The sequence below is a fragment of the Bos indicus genome, chromosome 21, assembly GCF_029378745.1.
Source record: "Bos indicus isolate NIAB-ARS_2022 breed Sahiwal x Tharparkar chromosome 21, NIAB-ARS_B.indTharparkar_mat_pri_1.0, whole genome shotgun sequence".
Classification (NCBI taxonomy): domain Eukaryota; kingdom Metazoa; phylum Chordata; class Mammalia; order Artiodactyla; family Bovidae; genus Bos; species Bos indicus.
In genome coordinates, this window is record NC_091780.1 from 32106362 (window position 1) to 32126375 (window position 20014).

General features: G+C 37.2%; 1 protein-coding gene across 5 annotated transcripts in view; it reads right to left on the reverse strand.

The window, feature by feature from the left end:
- The window catches only part of SCAPER (S-phase cyclin A associated protein in the ER), a 421796-nt gene that overhangs the window by 208994 nt on the left and 192788 nt on the right, over nucleotides 1-20014 (reverse strand). For all 5 annotated transcript variants that reach the window (XM_070775326.1, XM_070775324.1, XM_070775325.1 and 2 more), the window contains 2 exons: nucleotides 19496-19561; nucleotides 11276-11402 (listed from right to left, as the gene is read on the reverse strand). In XM_070775326.1, coding sequence (XP_070631427.1) covers nucleotides 11276-11402; nucleotides 19496-19561 — 193 coding nt within the window. The remainder of the gene's footprint in view (nucleotides 1-11275; nucleotides 11403-19495; nucleotides 19562-20014) is intronic.

Sequence of the window (20014 nt, forward strand, 5' to 3'; positions counted from 1 at the left end):
TTTAGAAGCACTTATTTCATCAAAACAACCCAATGTCCATTAGTGGTGAAATGGATAAATGTTATTGTGGTAAATTTATATAATGACACAATATATAACAATGGGAAAAACCCCTTACAACAACATAAATTCTTAAATACATAATCTTGAAGAAGCAAAACATCAAATTACAGAGAAGAGCATTCCATTTATATAATGTTCAAAACTAGACATGTTTAAACTAACATACATTATTTAGGAATGGGCCTTTAGGGGACAAAAATCATAAAATTAAAAAAAAGTGGTTTCCAAAAAGCCAAAGTAATAATTTATCCAAATATTAAGAGAAATGTATGATTGGCAAAATAAATGTAGATGGGTTGGAGGGTTTTGAGATGCTGACAATGATGTTTCTCAAGGAATAGTCACCAGGTTTTTTGCTGTTATAATTATTAATTTTCTGTGCAAGTCTGTTTTACATAAATTTCTATGTTATGTAAGAGGTTCTTAAAAAGAATTTAAGAGTAGTCCACAGAGATAATTTGCATAATCATAATAGAAAATATCACAAGTTGTATAAAAATGTTGCTGTAAACTAGCAGTGCAAATATTCATAACTGAATTTTTATAACAAATTTATTTGCTTTTAAAAGAGGACTTTTCATAAAGAAACCACAGTAAGTGATTTCAGACGAGATGACTAAAGTAGTGTGCTTTTATAAAGGCAAGCCTCATCATCTGAAATATAATATACACTATTTTTCAGTCATGATCACCTAATTTTTTTTTTTTTTTTACTGAGAGATAATTAACATAAAACGTAGAGATTTAAGTATTTGGTTTGATGCATTTTGGCAATTGGACATACGTATATAACCACACCTAAAACAAAATATATAAACACTTCTTCCCTTTCCTTCACTGTTTCTTTTTTTAAAAATACAAACCATGTACATATTAAAGATCAGTATGATTCTTAAAATAACAATTCCATTTAGTTGACTAAAACAAGCTAGTTGAAGAAGGTATGAGAAACATTTTCATTTTACTTTGGGCCATATGATATACTTGACACCTTCTGACAAAATATGGGTGTCATACAAGCTACATACAGTTATTAGGCAGCTGCTATGAGGAAATAACACCATAAACTGAGAACACTGTAAGTGAGGGGATCGAAATGAGAGGATCCCACAACTGAATGTTCTCCACTTTCTCACAACTGAAGAGTTCCAGCTGAAAATAAGAGAAGTAAAACCTAACGCAACCGTGAGGCTTGGACAAGAGGCAGTGCCCAGCAGGACCTGAACACAATTTCTGAACACACATTAGGGTGAAAAAGCTCCTAGGGATTAGTGGTTTATCTTCTCTGAGTCTAGGCATGTATAAAATAGCCACAAACCTCAGTTGGTGAAAAGCAGGAAAGAAGAGGATGGGGTAAGGCAGAGTTTCTACTTTTCTGTCTTCTATAGTTTTTTGTTGGTGGAATTTTGCAGGATGAACTTCAAAAGCACCAAAGTATGGCAGGGTGTGCTATAGGTTATCACAAAGTCAATTGTGATTTGACATCTCTCGATTCAGTTAAATTATGAATGCTGTCAGCTATGTGGTTTACTTATTGAGGTTGAAGAGACTTACAGCTGAATCCCTATTTAAATTTGGCAGGATTCTAAAAAAGTCAGGAAAGGCAACTGGACAAAATCCATGTCCAATCCATCTGCTTAAACTGTTTACTTATAGTAACAGCATACAAATGTCTCATGTTACTGATAAACCACAGAAAGCTTGTGGGATGCTGTTACTATCCAAACTTAAATGTAATGTTCAGTGTGGCAGAGTACTGAGAAAGTCAATGCAAATACAAATCACATTTACTTAGAACAAATTTAATACAATGGCAAGAATGAAGAGAGTGCCTTTGCATACACAAGAATGTTTTAAAAACTCTTATTTGAAATAATTAAACATTTGTGCAACAAAAGTGTCTTTGAAGCAATTTAACTTGAACTTTTAGTGTAATTTTTATTGTGAAACATAACAAACATATAGAAAGCCAGGAAAAAAAAAAAAAAGAAAACACATAACACAATTTGAAGAGTAATTTGAGTATAACATCACCATCTGGTCAAGAAAAAAGAAGAATCTGGAAACCCCTTCAGTAAATCTCCCTGATCATACCAAGCACTCTCCTCTCTGGACAATCATTATCCTGATTTTTATGAGAAATACTTCCCGTATCTTCTTTATAGTTTTACCACCTAGGTATACATTCCAGAACAGTAAGGTTAGCTTTGTCTGTTCTTGAAGTTCATATAACTGGAACTGCAATAGTGTATAAATATATTTTGGTGAACTGTTTCACTCACTGCACACTGTGAGACATATCCATGCTGCTACCATAATTTATATATTCAGCTGTTGAAGGATACTTGGGTTATCTTCCATGTTTGGTAATAAACGATACCACCTTTGAATTTATATGCACATGTCTCCTTGTGCATGTATGTATTAGCTCCTCTCGGATATAGACCTGGAAGTAAAATATGATATGCATGGCTTCAACGTTAGTTGATCCTGGGCATATATCTGGAGAAAACTATGATTTGAAAAGATACACACACCCCATCAAGGCTCACTGCAGCACTATTTACAGTAGCCAGGACATGAAAGCAACCTAAATATCCATTGAAGGATGAATGGATAAAGATATTATATATATATATATATATATATATATATATATATATATATACACACACACACACACACACACACACACACACATACATACAACAGAATATTACGCAGTCATGAATAAGAACAAAATAATGCCATTTGCAGCAACATGGATGGAGCTAGTGATTGTTGTACGGAGTGAAAGTTGTACAGAGGGAAATAAGTCAGACAGAGAAGGACAAATATCGTAAGATATCACTTATGTGGAATTAGAAAAAAATGGTACAAATGAACTTATTTACAAAACAGAAATAGAGTTACAGATGTAGAAAACAAACCTAAGGTAACCAAGTGGGAAAAGAGGAGGACGGATAAATTGGGAGATTGGGATTGACATATACACACTACTATGCATAAAAAAGGTAACTAGAACCTTTATTTTTTTGGGCTCCAAAATCACTGCAGATGGTGACTGCAGCCATGAAATTGGGCCAAAGAACTAAATGGACATTTCTCCAAAGAAGACATACAGATGGATAACAAACACATGAAAAGATGCTCAACATCACTCATTATCAGAGAAATGCAAATCAAAACCACAAAGAGGTACCATTTCACGCCAGTCAGAATGGCTGCGATCCAAAAGTCTACAAGCAATAAATGCTAGAGAGGGTGTGGAGAAAAGGGAACCCTCTTACACTGTTGGTGGGAATGCAAACTAGTACAGCCACTACGGAGAACAGTGTGGAGATTCCTTAAAAAACTGGATATAGAACTGTCTTATGATCCAGCAATCCCACTGCTGGGCATACACACCGAGGAAACCAGAATTGAAAGAGACACATGTACCCCAATGTTCATCGCAGCACTGTTTATAATAGCCAGGACATGGAAGCAACCTAGATGTCCATCAGCAGATGAATGGATAAGAAAGCTGTGGTACACATACACAATGGAGTATTACTCAGCCATTAAAAAGAATACATTTGAATCAGTTCTAATGAGGTGGACGAAACTGGAACCTATTATACAGAGTGAAGTAAGGCAGAAAGAAAAACACCAATACAGTATACTAACGCATATATATGGAATTTAGAAAGATGGTAACGTAACCCTGTATGCAAGACAGCAAAAGAGACACAGATGTATAGAACAGTCTTTTGGACTCTGTGGGAGAGGGAGAGGATGGCATGATTTGGGAGAATGGCATTGAAACATGTATAACATCATATATGAAACGAATCGCCAGTCCAGGTTCAATGCATGATACTGGATGCTTGGGGCTGGTGCACTGGGATGACCTAGAGGGATGGTACGGGGAGGGAGGAGAGAGGGGGGTTCGGGATGGGGAACACATGTATACCTGTGGCAGATTCATGTTGATGTATGGCAAAACCAATACAATATTGTAAAGTAATTAGCCTCCAATTAAAATAAATAAATGTATATTTAAAAAAAAAAAAAAAGATGCTTGCTCCTTGGAAGAAAAGTTATGACCAATCTAGATAGCATATTGAAAAGCAGAGACATTACTTTGCCAACAAAGGTCCATCTAGTCAAGGCTATGGTTTTTCCAGTGGTCATGTAAAGATGTGAGAGTTGGGACTGTGAAGAAAGCTAAGCGCTGAAGAATTGATGCTTTTGAACTGTGGTATTGGAGAAGACTCTTGAGAGTCCCTTGGACTGCAAGGAGATCCAACCAGTCCATTCAGAAGGAGCCAAAAGGAAAAACATAAATACAGTATACTAACGCATATATATGGAATTTAGAAAGATAGTAACAATAACCCGGTGTACGAGACAGCAAAAGAGACACTGATGTATAGAACAGTCTTATGGACTCTGTGGGAGAGGGAGAGGGTGGGAAGATTTGGGAGAATGGCATTGAAACATGTAAAATATCATGTAAGAAACGAGTTGCGAGTCCAGGTTCGATGCATGATACTGGATGCTTGGGGCTAGTGCACTGGGACGACCCAGAGGGATGGTATGGGGAGGGAGGAGGGAGGAGGGTTCAGGATGGGGAACACATGTATACCTGTGGCGGATTCATTTTGATATTTGGCAAAACTAATACAATTATGTAAAGTTTAAAAATAAAATAAAATTAGGAACAACAAAAAAATAAAAAAAAATTAAAAAATTAAAAAAAAAGAAGGAGATCAGCCCTGGGATTTCTTTGGAAGGAATGATGCTAAAGCTGAAACTCCAGTATTTTGGCCACCTCATGGGAAGAGTTGACTCATTGGAAAATACTCTGATGCTGGGAGGGATTGGAGGTAGGAGGAGAAGGGGACGATAGAGGATGAGATGGCTGGATGGCATCACTGACTCAATGGATGTGAGTCTGGGTGAACTCCGGGAGTTGGTGATGGACAGGGAGGCCTGGAGTGCTGCGATTCATGGGGTTGCAAAGAGTCAGACACGACTGAGCGACTGAACTGAACTGAAATGAAGAACCTATTGTATTGCATAGGGAACTCTATTCAATACTGTGTAATGACTTACATAGGAAAAGAGTGGATATATGTATACATATAACCAATTCACTTTGCTGTATACCTGAAACTAATACAATGTTGTATATGAACCACAATTCAATAAAAATTAAAAAAATAAAGTAGTAGCACTAACTTATCACAAACAGCATATAAGCATCCCCACTGCTCTAGATCTTTGCTGATATTTGGTATTTTCCGTGTTTAATTTTTTACCATTCTGATAGGTGACTCACAGTATAATTCCAAATTTTTAATTTAGATTTTCATGATTATTAAAGAGACTGACTGCTGCTGCTGCTGCTGCTAAGTCACTTCAGTCGTGTCCGACTTTGTGAGACCCCATAGACGGCAGCCCAACAGGCTCCCCCATCCCTGGGATTCTCCAGGCAAGAACACTGGAGTGGGTTGCCATTTTCTTCTCCAGTGCATGAAAGTGAAAAGTGAAGTCTCTCAGTCGTGTCCGACTCTTCGAGACCCCATGGACTGCAGCCTACCAGGCTCCTCCATCCATGGGATTTTCCAGGCAAGAGTACTGGAGTGGGGTGCCATTGCCTTCTCTGAAAGAGACTGACTATCTTTGCATTTATTTATTGGCTATTTAAATTTCTTAATGCCATTCTCTTGACCATTTTCCTATTGGGTTGTTGTTGGGGTTTTTCTTTCCTTATTAACTTGTAGGAATTCCTTATATGCTCTGGATACCCTTCTTTGTGAGTCGTACATATAAATGTCTTCTCCCATTCTGTTTCTTTTTTATTCTTTTCTTTCCCTGGAGTCTCTTGATGAATAAAAGTTCCTATTTTAATGCAAATTTATCAACACCTCCCTTTATGGTTAATGTCTTTTTTGTACTTTTCTTGTCTAGGCAAAACCCCAAAGTCAAAAAGACATTCTTCTGTTATATCCTAATTTTATTTTTTTTATTTACATTTAGGTCAATCTAGAATTTTTTGTTTATGATGTGAGTTAAGGTCAAGTTTCAGTTTTAAAAAATAAGGATATTTAATCACCATAGCATCATTCACAAAATAGACCATACTTTCTCCTAATGCTTCACCCTACCTCCTTTTTCCATATATACATAAACAGATCCCTCACATGCCATGCATCAAGCATATACATTAGAATAAGACTGTTAATATTTTTCTTTTTCTCCATCTTTGCTCCAACAGCACACCATCTTAATTTATGCAGCTTTAAATAAGAGATACAAAAAAAATTTAATCTATGAACATGATAGATTTACTCTTACATGCTTAATTCTTTTGATGACATCATAATACAATTTTATATTCTCTCCTTGCATCTAGTGGCTTTGTTAAACTTGTTCAATAGTTTATGATATCAGCTATGCTTTTTTTTGGGCAGATACAAATTGTTAGATTAGGAAATTCCATTCTGTTCCTGGTTTACCATCATGAATTGCTTTGGTGATGCCTTTATCAAATGCTTTTTAACTGCATCTTTTGAGGTGATCTTTTTCTTCCATTAATATAAGCTATGACTGATTTTCCAACAATAATCTAAACTTGAATATCTTGAATAAATATAACTTTGTTGTTACCTATTATTCGTGTAACACATTGCATGATTTGGTTTGCCAAAATTTGCTTAGGAAATTTGAATCCAAGTTCATGAATGAGATTGGCTTGCACTATGATTTTCTTCAATTTTACTATGATGTCTGTGGACTGTGGATTTCTTTTTAATTTACCCTGCTTGAATTTTATTTGGTTTCATGAATCTGTGGATTGATCTATAAATTTTAGAAAGTTCTAAATGATAATTACTTCAAACAATGTTTCTACTTCTCTCCTTCTGAATAACTATACATATATTAGGTATTTTCATTATATATTATATGCCTCTTACACTCTTCTTTGTATTTTCCATATCTTCTCTCCATGCTTCAGTCAGGATTCTTTCCTATGACCTATCTTACAGTACACAAAATCTCTCTCCAGTTGGTTTATTCTGTTATTTCATCTACAGTTTTTGCAATTTTAATTACAAAAACATTCAGTTCTCAAATTTCTATTTTCTTTCAAATGTGCTGTACTTTTTTAAAAAAATGAATACTTATATCCTTGAACACAGTAAGCATAGTTCTAGAGTCCCTATTTGTTTCTTTCTATTGATTTTTATCCATGTTGTCTTGCGTTTTATATGCTTAACTATCTTTCTCTGCCAGAAAATGTATTTTAAAATCATTTTATTGAAATAATTTGAGGCTTAGGTTGATTATTATAATATCTTCCTTCAGAGTGGATTTTCTATTTGCTTTGGTTAGGTACCTGCAGGTATTAGCAATTCCAGACCACTTTCCTGTTTTTTTTTTTTTCGATGATCAGGACTTTCCCAGCCATCCAGATGGTTTGACCTTTAGCTGCTGTGTGTGTAGTGACTGGCACACTTTCTGTTTACCCTCTCTCTTAGTTCAGTCCTTTAAAGTCTCAACCCAAAACATGGACTTTTTGCCACCGTGTTAGCGCTGACAGTCCTAGACGCTAATGTTTCTCCTCCACCAGTTCTGCAATATTATTAAAAGTATTACTCAAGCTTCTCATCCACGTTTTTTGGATCACCAACTATACCCAGCCCCAAAATGCCATGTTCCTAGATCTTGGACCAGTAATTCTTTACTACTCTATTAGCAGTTCGGAACCAGCTTATAGTCTGTTTAGCTTTATTAACTGTCATCAGTGAGAGGACTATTCTGAATTCCCTCCTGTGTCACTATTGTTAGGTCCATAACTGTAGATATTTTCAATCCTGCCTTTTATTTCCTCACACATAAAACATACAGTTTTATGATCTATGACTCGTATTTACAAAGTCTTGCAGTTCTGCTTTCTGCTTGAGCTTACTCATAATGACTTATCTACTTTTGTGATTGTGTTTTGACTGTGGCCACTTGTTCTCATAAAATTACTTAACAGAAATGCCTTGAGGCCTAGGATAAAGGTGTCTTCTTCCAATTAGGATTTGCATTTCTTTCTGCCAGGTTCCTAGGGGATGCTACTAATCAATCTGGGACTACTTTACACTCAATTCAACATCTAAAATAGTAGGGGTGATGTGAATTTGGACTGCAAATCTATTCCCGGGCTGGATTATGGCCATACCTTCTGTACTATGCTGAGGCACTTTCTTTGCAATCTCTGAGGGCAGGTGAGACAGTTCATGATTATGTCAGGGTGTAGGCTTTGGTGGGTTTAATCCTTGTGAAGAGAAAATCTCCTATTAGATTTCATACTTTGAGCAGCAGTTTGTGGCGCAGTTTGTTAAAAAGCATAATGCACACAACAAAGCTTACAAATGTTTTATTCCTGAATGGAATCAGAGAACCTAAGAAGCCAGAAGGAATGTGAGTCACACAGTAAGTACTAAAATACCCAGATCTCCTTAGTCTCCAAATCTCTTTTGTGACAGGAGCACTTGTGGGCTTCACACTTTTAACCTGTTAGCCCTAAGACAGTTCTCAGAACTTCAGAAAAATTACCTAAGGGAAACTGTGCCAAAGCAGTAACAGAAAGCATCAGCGTGTTGAGGTCTAAACCAAGAGGACAAAGGCCTCAAGATTAATCTCTCACCATCCTCAGTGAGTGCCTGCCCAAGTTCCACCAGTCCCACCCCTGTCACTTCTAGGCCGTCTTCAAATTCTTCACTGGGTACTTGGCTTTGACGCTAATGATTTTGTTACTCCAGGCAGTTTTCCAAACAAAAAGGAATGGTTATTTATAATTCCTAGACTGAAATCATAAATACCATCAGCTGAATTACACTGAAATGTCAATATAACTCTATGAACAGGATTTCAAATAAAGTGTGTCTGTCTTGGCAAAGTAAAAAGGATTTTAGTTCTAAAAGTTGCAAAAGGATCTTATTGTAGGTAAGTTTAGACTCTTAGGTGGTCCTGCAGCGTATACTCTGAGGACAGTTTTACAGCAAGGTTCCTGACACAGACCATTTAGACTGGGAGCCAGACAACATTTTTCTCCCTCAAATTATAAGGAATCAGTGGTATTCTGGTAAATTGCCCCTTTGTGAGTGAAATAACTTTACTTAGATTTTCATACTGAATACCTTTCTTACACAGATCATTTTACTTTTTACTAAAAAATTCTGTGACTACTTCAATCTAAAACAATATTCGTAGGATAAAGTTTACATGGTAGTATCTTCAAGCAGTGCCTTTTATTTCAAAGTATAAGTACCCTTTTTCAAAAACAAAAAGAAAATAATCAGTGTCTGCTAATTTTAAAATAATTAGAGATTTCCCCAAGGCATGTAAAACCTCTAAACATTCCATCCAGTACATGCCGGACAACTACCAGTTTCTGAACTGTCATACTTTGGAAGGACGTGTTACACAAAAGAACCGACTCCATGTGGCCCTGCTGTCACGTCACAGTGAGTATGCTGCTTTCAGTTCCTAAAGAGGACTGTTGTTTGATGCCAAAACGCAGCTGAGCGCTGTCTTGTAAAGTTGGTTTTTCATATGACTGAAAACCCAGTAATTCTGCCCCTGAGGCATACCGCCTAGAATAGAGCAAGCTCTCAAAGCATAGTCCTTGGATCAGCAGCATCAATGTCACTTGGGAACTTACTGGAAATACAAATTCTTGGGACCCACTCCAGATCTACTGAATCAGAAACCCAAGGTGTTTTAACAAGTCCTCTAGGTGATTCTGATGCAGACTAAAGTCTGAGGCTCCTTCCCTGCTTTAGAGAAATTCTTCTTGAATTGTTCTAATACAGAAACTATTTGAGCAGCACGGCCCCTTACCTCTCTCCCTCTCTCCAATCACCCCCATCCACACACACACACACACACACACACACACACACACACACACACACACACATATCAAATCCTGAAAATGAACATCTATTGTAAGAAGAATGATATAAAAAATTGTAGTACTAACACAATGTAGTACTCACTGTACGACAGAGAAAATAAATGAAAAATAGCTACATTTATAAGCTTAAATAAAACTTCAGAGTCTTAATTTTGATTGAAAAAAATCAAGAAGTCTGAAGTGTAATATTTTATAAAGGCCAAATATAAGCAAAACAAAATAATATATTAATTAAATATACATTTATGTGATAAATCAATAATACTATTTTTATAAAACAAAAAAAGGATACCCCTTTAATTCTATACAGTATTTCCTGAAAGGGAGCAGAGGCAGGGGATAGGGTGAGGAAGGAATCCAGTGGGAACTATAAATAATAAATATACTGGGATCAACTTAGTCCTTGGGTTGGTCATGAGATCATAACCCACTGCATTTATGTAATTTTTATCACTACATTCTTTCATATATATAAAATATAACACAATACAGTTTAAACCAAGAAAACAAAAATCACAGCTAATAAAGATGAACATCACCTTAAACAAAAAAATTAGAAACCATCTAAGTGATATAAATTGTATAAATTGTGATATGTTCATTCAGTTAAAAGAATTTATAAGACATGATAAAATATTTATGATAAAATTAGCAAGACAAAATACTGTAAAAATGTACAGTAAAATATTAGAAAAAAACACAATAAAATGTCAATATTGGATATTACAGGGAGTTTTATTTCTTCTTTGTTCCTTTAAAATTTTCTATAGTGAATAATAAATACTTTTAAAACCATTAAGGATTTTTTAAACTGTCACTGAAACATTTAACGACTGTAAGTCATTAAAGAAAACTATCAAATCTTCTATTGGAAACAGGAAGGAAACTGGTGTTTTGTGAAAATCTGTGATTTATGAGCTTTATAATTCAAAGTCTTATATTTTCTGCCATAAAACTGTATATCTTTATTACTCTGATTCTATTTAAAATAGAACGCCATGTTAGGAAAAATATAACTGAGAAAACTACAATGTAAAGAATGTATTTTTGCCATAGAGGACTTCAGTTAACACAACTAAAAACAATTTCAATATCATAAGAACAAAAAGAAAAAAATATCCATCAATGGTTGACTGGCTTTTGGAAACACCAAAGAAACACATATATTTAGAGTTTGCCTTGTAGTCCCAAGGCCCGTCATAATAAGAAAGAAACATAAAGATTATGGCCAGGGGCCAGAGATGAGTTACATACCTCTTTTTCCAATATTCTGGCGACCTCACCAAGGGTCCGATCTAAAGCAGAAACCTTATTGTTTGCCCATGAGCCACCGTCTTGTACTTGTAGCTGTTTTAGAAGATCTTTGGCTAACCGCTGAAGTCTTGGATACAAAATAAAAGAGAAGAATGACATGAATGAATTAGAATACAATATTTCATTTTCCAGAACACTTTTAAACAAAAGTTACTTTCATTATTATATTAGAAACTGCTTCATAGAGTACTTAAGGAAAAGAAAAACAAACCATTCCTAAGGACGGTATTACTCTATATTCACAAACACCAATCTAGTCTTTGTGACACAAAACAGACCTAAAGGACAGTACTGTCCATCCACAGGATCAGCTGGAGCAGATGCTGCCATCAGTTTCTGCGTTACTCTTACACTAGAACAGACCTGATGTGGGGAAAGGTCAGAGTATGATGGCAGAGAAAATGAGGAGAGGAGCCTGAGCAGGTCTTCATATTTTGATGTAAATCTTTAAGGTAATTATAAGCACTGACATATGAATTTGACATTCTCAGAATGTCAAATTCCCCATGTTCCAGTTTATAAGCAATTTGGGGATTTCCTGTCACTGCTGATGTCATTTAGACAACAGAGCATTTGCTTTTATTTGCTTTTCACCAAGAATAACACATAACACACCTGGGGCTTTCCAGGTGGCTCTAGTGGTAAAGAGCCCACCTGCCAATGCAGGAGACATAAGAGATATGGGTTCGATCCTGGGTAGGGAAGATCCCTTGGAGGAGGGCATGCAAACCATTCCAGTATTTTTGCCTGGAAAATCCCATGGACAGAGGAGCCTGGCGGGCTACAGTCCATGGGGTCGCAAAGAGTTAGACACTATAGACACTAATGAAGTGACTTAGCACGCACTTTAGTAAGTGGACTGCATTAATGTTTCTTTAAAGCCCTTGCTTCTTCTGTTTCACAGACCTCATTCTTTGAGCAATGTTCTTCTCCTATCCTGTTATTCGCCTGAGCATCCTACCAACAGACACTCACCAGACACCATCCCAGATCTCTCCACTTTCCCCCTATATGCCACTGCCGTTACCCTACTTCCATTTTTATCTATGACTGATTCCATTGGCCTTCATTATAATCACTTCCTTGTAAACGTGTGGTACATTCCCTCTCTGTTGTTCTGTTACTCCTACAGGTAACCCCCAGTTATGGTAACAATCACCAACGTCTGTTTAGTGGGCCAGGCATCCCTCTCGATGTCTTACAAACATTAATTTAGCTGGATTAGTGAACATCTGCTAGCCGTTTCCATTTCTGATACTGAGAAAAACTCACACCATACAAAAGATTGGTATGACTATGGCTTCAGAATCTTACTAAGTTTGTCCAAGTCTGCTCACTCTCACACTCTTCCACGAAGACTTCTTCATATATTGCTCCATCTCCTCATAATTCCACTCTTTTCCTTCTCCCTCTTGCTTCCATATAAGAAGATTTTACATTTCATAGAGAAAATGGAAGCTACTGGAACAAGGAAATCCTCACTTTCTGCCAAAAATCTATAAGCATCTGAGCATTTCACCCACACTCTCCTTTATTTCTCCTATTACAATCAAGGAAGACTGATTCCTCCCACATAGGGCTAATCTTCAGGGAAGGTAATGGCACCCCACTCCAGTACTCTTGCCTGGAAAATCCCATGGACGGAGGAGCCTGGTAGGCTGCAGTCCATGGGGTCTCGAAGAGTCAGACATGACTGAGCAACTTCCCTTTCACTTTTCACTTTCATGCACTGGAGAAGGAAATGGCAACCCACTCCAGTGTTCCTGCCTGGAGAATCCCGGGGACAGGGGAGCCTAGTGGGTTGCCGTCTGTGGGGTCCCACAGAGTCGGACACGACTGAAGCGACTTAGCAGCAGCAGCAGCAGCAGCAGGGCTAATCTTACCACACTGACTCTATATGCATGGTCCTTCTGGATCTAAATCCTGCTTTCCCTGCTTCAGTGTCTTTGCAAATGCTCTTTATTCATTCCTTCTGAAACACTTCCTCTACTCTTCCCTAAGTTCCTAGCTCAAACACTGCTTTCTCTGATCTGTTCCTTCAAGTCACTATCACAAGTCTCTCTCACGCAGAGACTGACAACAGGATTTTTGGTAATGATGGGAATGTTCCATACCTATTATGTACAACCTGGTGGCTGCTGGTCAAACGTACCTATTGTGTACTTGAAAGACAGTTACTATGAGTGCAGGACTTAAAAAAAAAATTAACCATTTTATTTCGTTTTTGGTTGTACAGGGTCTTCGTTGCTGCGTGTAGGCTTCCTCTAGTGGCAGCGAGTGGGGGACACTCTCCAGTTGTACCAACGCTTCTCCTTGTGGCGGCTTCCCTTGTTTCTAAGCAGCGTCTCTAGGACTTCAACAGATGCAGCACGCACGCTCAGCAGTTGTGGCTCACATTCCCTAGAGTGAAGGAGCTTCGGTATGAAGAACTAACTTAACTTAATTTTGATAATTTAAACAGCCACATGTGGCTAGAAGCTATCATACTGAACAGTGCAGAAGCACAATATGAACCTTATGAGGGAGGGCTGCTGTCGAACCATTCACCATCTTATCCACAGCACCGTTACATAAGCACACTCTAGAAGCACTGATATATGGTCTAAGAAGAAATTTCTTCTTTATACCAGTCTTATAATATCCATAATCTCTATTACAATATACTTTCATGTACATGATCTCATTTGTCCTCTGAAAAACATTATCCATCCCTGTTTGAATGCTAGCGCTTAGGAAGATGAGGTGACTTTCCCAAGGCTGCATGGCTAGTAAATGCACTATTGGAAGTAGGAACCTATGCCTTTCATCTTCAGATTTCATGCTTTATCTCCACACCATATTAGTCAATTCAATAAGAAAATTTTATTCACAAATGAATAATATCCTAGAACACAGTTTCACCTATTTATGTAAAAATCTTTAATTCCTCAAAGAATACAATAGCAACTGCAGTTCAAAAAGGCGCTTGTGAACTCCAGTTTAAATCTAAGCTATCCATATGGAGTTTACTTTGATAAGTCACAGAACAAATGCAAACTCTAAAATCAGAAATACCTATGCTTAAATTTTGGCTTTATGTAAACTGTGGGGAGGTTATTTAAATACTCAATCTCAATTTCTTCAACTTAAAAGTGGAGATTATATATACATATATTTTTTTCTTCAGAGCTTCTGAAGATTAGAGATAATGTAATGTACCTAACACCATTCACTAAAGTAGACATTGAATAAATAATCAATAAATAATCAACTCTTATTACTACTTGCTGACAGAAAGTCTCAACCTAACATTTCGAGAATATAAAAAATACAAAAATAGACTAAGAGCAACATAGTCCTTTTCCTCCTAATCGAATGTGGGCTAGAGTCCCATCCGATTAAAGTAACTGACCTTATCACGTGGACGAATATTGGCAGCAAACTCCATTGTGTGACAGATAAGTAGCCACTTCAGCTCTTGGCTGAATAAAGCCTGCACACCATGTAACTAAATATCCAGCCACAGCAATAGATGCATATGAATCTAGTAGTACTCTTACCAAGAATGCTCACATTCCACTGAAAACCAGGGGTATTTAGAGAGGCACAAGGACCATTTTAATTCACAGAATACAAGAGGCTTATATTTCGCCCTGAGGTAAATCAAATCTGGGACTCATATGAACCTACCCTTCAAGGAAGAATGCCAAATGAAGGGGATGCTGTGGTAACATGAGCTAAACCTCTGCTTCATTCCTGGCCTCCACCAAGTACCACAAATAACATAGCTCCTCTCAAGAAGAAAAGCATTCGATTTTGATTCATACTATAAATAATGATTGAATGTCACAGGACTCAATTCCTGAAAGTTATAGTTTCCTTACAGGGCAAGAACAGGAGCTGTTTAGAGGGTGCAGTTTTTTAATACAGAAATTGCTATTTGTGTAAATTCTGGCAGATAATTTTTCTAGCATGAAAAGAAAAACTAAAGGCTTCGTAATTCCTAGCCCAGAACATGAGAAGTATCTGACAGGTAAATGGCTTTGTGGAGAATTTTTTAAGGTCAGATATTTTCTTCTCAAAATTTGAACACATTTTAACAATTCTCAGTTCAAATCTGTTACTGGTAAATGGTAAGGGCTCCTCTTTAAGGAGCCCTAACTTTTATCACAGTAAAGTTTTGGGAGGTTCATTAGGACCATTGGGAAGATTTATAAGTGTAAGAAGGGACACTGTGTCCTGTTCTTTAGTGTGGTGGGCAGGAAGACATAAATATATTAACTTCCATTTTTTCTTTTAAACCGTCTCTATTTGAGAGGTACATAGTTTAAATTTAAGGCTACAGGTTCCCCTTTCATTTTTAAGTTATATGCCTAAGCCTGTATTTTTAAATGTAAGAGTTTAAGAAATCCTCATATAAGATGAAGAAAGCCAGTGTGCATATACTGCGTCCCATAGGGAACATCTTTCATCGTTGCCTCCAGCATCCTTTCTTGTGAATAAAGAACCCATCTACCCCTTCAGGGAACTATGTCATCCTCACACTTAATACTAGATGTGCTCAATGCTATCAAGGTGCTGCTGTTCCCAGGCCCTCACCCACAGTGGAAAGATCTAGAAAATGTGTGTACATTATTTTATATAAATATTATAAAATATATATAATTATATATACAAAAAGCTGATGCTTGAGCAACAGGGCTTTGAGCTGTATAGGTCCATTTATACAGATTTTTTACACTACGTGTGCACCACAGGATTCATGGTTGGTTGAATTCATGAATGTAAAACCTCAGAGGGGAAGGGTTGACTGTAAAAGTTATAGGCAGATTTTTGACTGCTCAGAGGGTCAGTACCTCTAAACCCCACTCCGCATTGTTCCAAGGTCGTGTGTGTGTGTGTATCCCTACACTTTACATATATTTATTTCTACATATATGTTGGAAAATACAAGTTAAAACTGATATCTAAAATTCCAATTCATCACTGCAGGATTTTCTATTCTCCTTGAGTATACTTTTTAACTCTCTTCTCTAACAGTGAGCAATATGTCTTCCAACATCCTTAATATATTTACTTATGGGAACAACCCCCCTAACATATCACCCATCCATGTTTATGTACACTATTATCTACCTGCTTGGCTCTGACTCCCCACACCGGTCTCCTCTGCTCTTCTCACCCATGCATAGGTTTCACAGCCTTTACAAGGCTCCCCTGACAGACTGGGCAAGGATGACATTCCATGGATATGCCCTCCTCACTTGGTTCTGATTCCCCACACCAGGCCATAGTGTCCTACCCTACATGGAGGCTCTGCTCGGCTCTGGACCTTCACATCTGGCCACCCCTCTTTGGTCCACTCAGGCTCTGACAGCCACCACTCTGCCCCCACTGATCCAGTCATCCAGCCAATGCAGATGGCTGCTTGGTGGTGCTCTCATCTAACAATAATAGGACTGAATTTTTCTGGTTAGGGGGAAGGGAAATTGGAGAAAGTCATTTTCATTTATTAAATAGAATAATTTTATAAGGAGACATGTCTTTTCATCTCCTTTTTGGTTACCTATTTCAATCAGTTACAATAATTAAGCTTTTTGAGAAAAAGGATGACTCTAAAGTTTTAGATGACTTAATGTAAGGATGGACCTGCCATTTCTTAAGATAAACAAAAATAGGAGGGGTAAGTTTTGAAAACAAATTTCAGGAGTCTACCCTGACACATGTTCACCTAAGGCATTCAAGTGAACAGAGAGACATCCAAGTAGAAATGCTAACATGAAAGCTGGATATTGTATTCTGGAGTTCTGGGGACAGGTCTGGATTGGAAACAAGAATCTAAAGTCCAGAATATCATGTAGGAGGCAAGCTGCCAGTCCAGGTTCGATGCGCGATGCTGGATGCTTGGGGCTGGTGCACTGGGACGGCCCAGAGGGATGGTGTGGGGAGGGGGGAGGGGGGAGGGTTCAGAATGGGGAGCACATGTGTACCTGTGGCAGATTCATTTTGATATTTGGCAAAACTAATACAATTATGTAAAGTTTAAAAGTAAAATAAAATTTAAAAAAATAAATAAAGTCCATCCAGATACTAGTTGTTTAGTCATGAAAATAAATGAGATTACCAAGAGAATAATCCATTCAGCAACTTCTGGCCATCTCTGCCAACACTATACTGTGTCATATATTAAATTTCCTCAAATTTTGGATCGATTTCTAGATTGTTTTTAAAAACCGAGTCCGTTAATTTGTATTACTATTTACATGCCAATGCAAAACTATTTTAACCACCTGTTAGCTGAATCCTACTTCATTTCCCCTCTTTAAAAATTTTTTTCCTGGAAATTTTATTTTTCTATATGTTCTTTAAAATGCTTCTATCTCTAGCTTTAAGAAGGTTGTTATGTTGTTGAAATCACATATTTGTAGGAGAATTTAAAGAGAATTTACTATACTTTGTCTTCTATCCAAGAGTACAATTTGTCTTTTAACTTTTGTGAGTCATTTTTTTATATCCCTTGTTAGCAGTTAACAACTTGTAAGCAGTTAACAACTGCTTATAGATATTCCTCCATCTGTGGCATGTAAGTTGTTTCTTGAGTTTCTCACTACTGAAAGTAACAAAAATAGTTATCTTTGTATATAAATATTTGCACATATTTTTCATTATTTCACTGGGCAGTATGAAGTCTAAACTGGATGTCCAAAGTAGCAGGGGGATAAATCAGATGAGTTTGGGACCAGCAAACCATATAAAATAAACAACAATGTCCTGCTGTACAGCACAGGGAACTACATTCAGTATCTTTTAATAAACTATAATGGGAAATAATCTGAAAACAACGTATGTATAACTGGATTACTTTTCTGTACATCAGAAACTAACATAACATTGTAAATCAACTATAATTAAACAATAAAACCTTAAGTACTGGAACTTAATCGTGTATATATAATGAATAAAAGATCTTAAAAGTAAAAGAAAACCAAACTGGACATCCTAAGCTCCAGATTCACACGGCCTTTCTGTAAGACCATACCGATCTGCACTCCCAACAGCAGTATTATATGAGTGCCCTTCTCTCACGGCCCCGCTATTGGCAGTCTATTTGAGACAAACAAAATGACGATGTTTTTGTTTCCTTAGCTAGTACACATAGTAATTACACTTACACCCAATCACTTCAGTTAAGTTCAGTCACTTAGTCGTGTCTGACTCTTTGCGACCCTATGAATTGCAGCATGCCAGGCCTCCCTGTCCATCACCAACTCCCGGAGTTCACTCAAACTCACATCCATCAAGTCAGTGATGCCATCCAACCATCTCATCCTCTGTCGTCCCCTTTTCCTCCTGCCCCCAATCCCTCCCAGCATCAGAGTCTTTTCCAATGAGTCAACTCTTCGAATGAGGTGGCCAAAGTACTGGAGTTTCAGCTTTAGCATCATTCCTTCCAAAGAACACCCAGGACTGATCTCCTTTAGAATGGACTGGTTGGATCTCCTTGCAGTCCAAGGACTCTCAAGAGTCTTCTCCAACACCACAGTTCAAAAGCATCAATTCTTCGGCGCTCAGCTTTCTTCACAGTCCAACTCTCACATCCATACATGACTACTGGAAAAACCATAGCCTTGACTAGACGGACCTTTGTTGGCAAAGTAATGTCTCTGCTTTTGAATATGCTATCTAGGTTGGTCATAACTTTCCTTCCAAGGAGTAAGCATCTTTTAATTTCTGTCAAGTGGCCCCAGCAACAATCCTGAACGAGATCTCCTCAGAGTAAGAATCAGTACAGCCTTGGCAAAACTTGCTTTGTTCAAATAGGGTTTCTCTACCTCAGCACTACTGATGTTTTGAATGAGATACTCCTTTGTTGTGGAGGACTATCTCACGCACTGAAAAAAGGGTAATGGCATCCCTGGCCTCTATTCACTTGATGGCAGCTGCACCAGTTTTTCCAATCTGTGATAACAAAAATATTATCACATATCCACAGATGCAGACAAATGACCCCTGGCAAAATCATCCTCAGTTGGATATATGATATGGTGTTAGAAGAATAATATCCTAGGCATCGGATACAAAAGTCTATGACCACAAGCAAACAATAATGGTTCAGGTAAACTTTTGTTATAGGCAGAGACTAAAGAGACAAATAAATAAAATGTAGGCTAAAATACTCACTTTGCTTTATAAGGTGAGTCCGAACCAGAATTTTTTGCTTCCAATAAACTCTCATATTCCTTGGCCCTGGAGAGAAAAGAGTTTTATCACTGTTAGCTATTTTGTTGCTAATTTTTATACCAAAATAAAACTTTGGCTATGTTTTTCCCCTCCCAGTATTAAGAATATTACTATGCTGAATTTTAACAATTCCATTTCTGACACTGCTTCTTTACAATACTATAAATGCAATCCAAAAAGATTGAAAAATGCATATTTCCTCACAGGATAGAAAATCATAAAAACATATCTGAGTTAGGGACTTGGTACAGAATGGTGGTTATTTTTCAAAAATATGAAAATCATAATTAATCTTGAAACCATATTAAGTTTCTACAAGGTGGTTAAGATGGCTGAATATCAATGTACCTCAAGAGGTATTCAATGCAAAATTACTGTTGTTGTTGGTCAGCTGCTAAGTCATGTCCAACTCTTTGTGACCCCATGGACTGCAGCACACAAGACTTCCTTGTCCTTCAC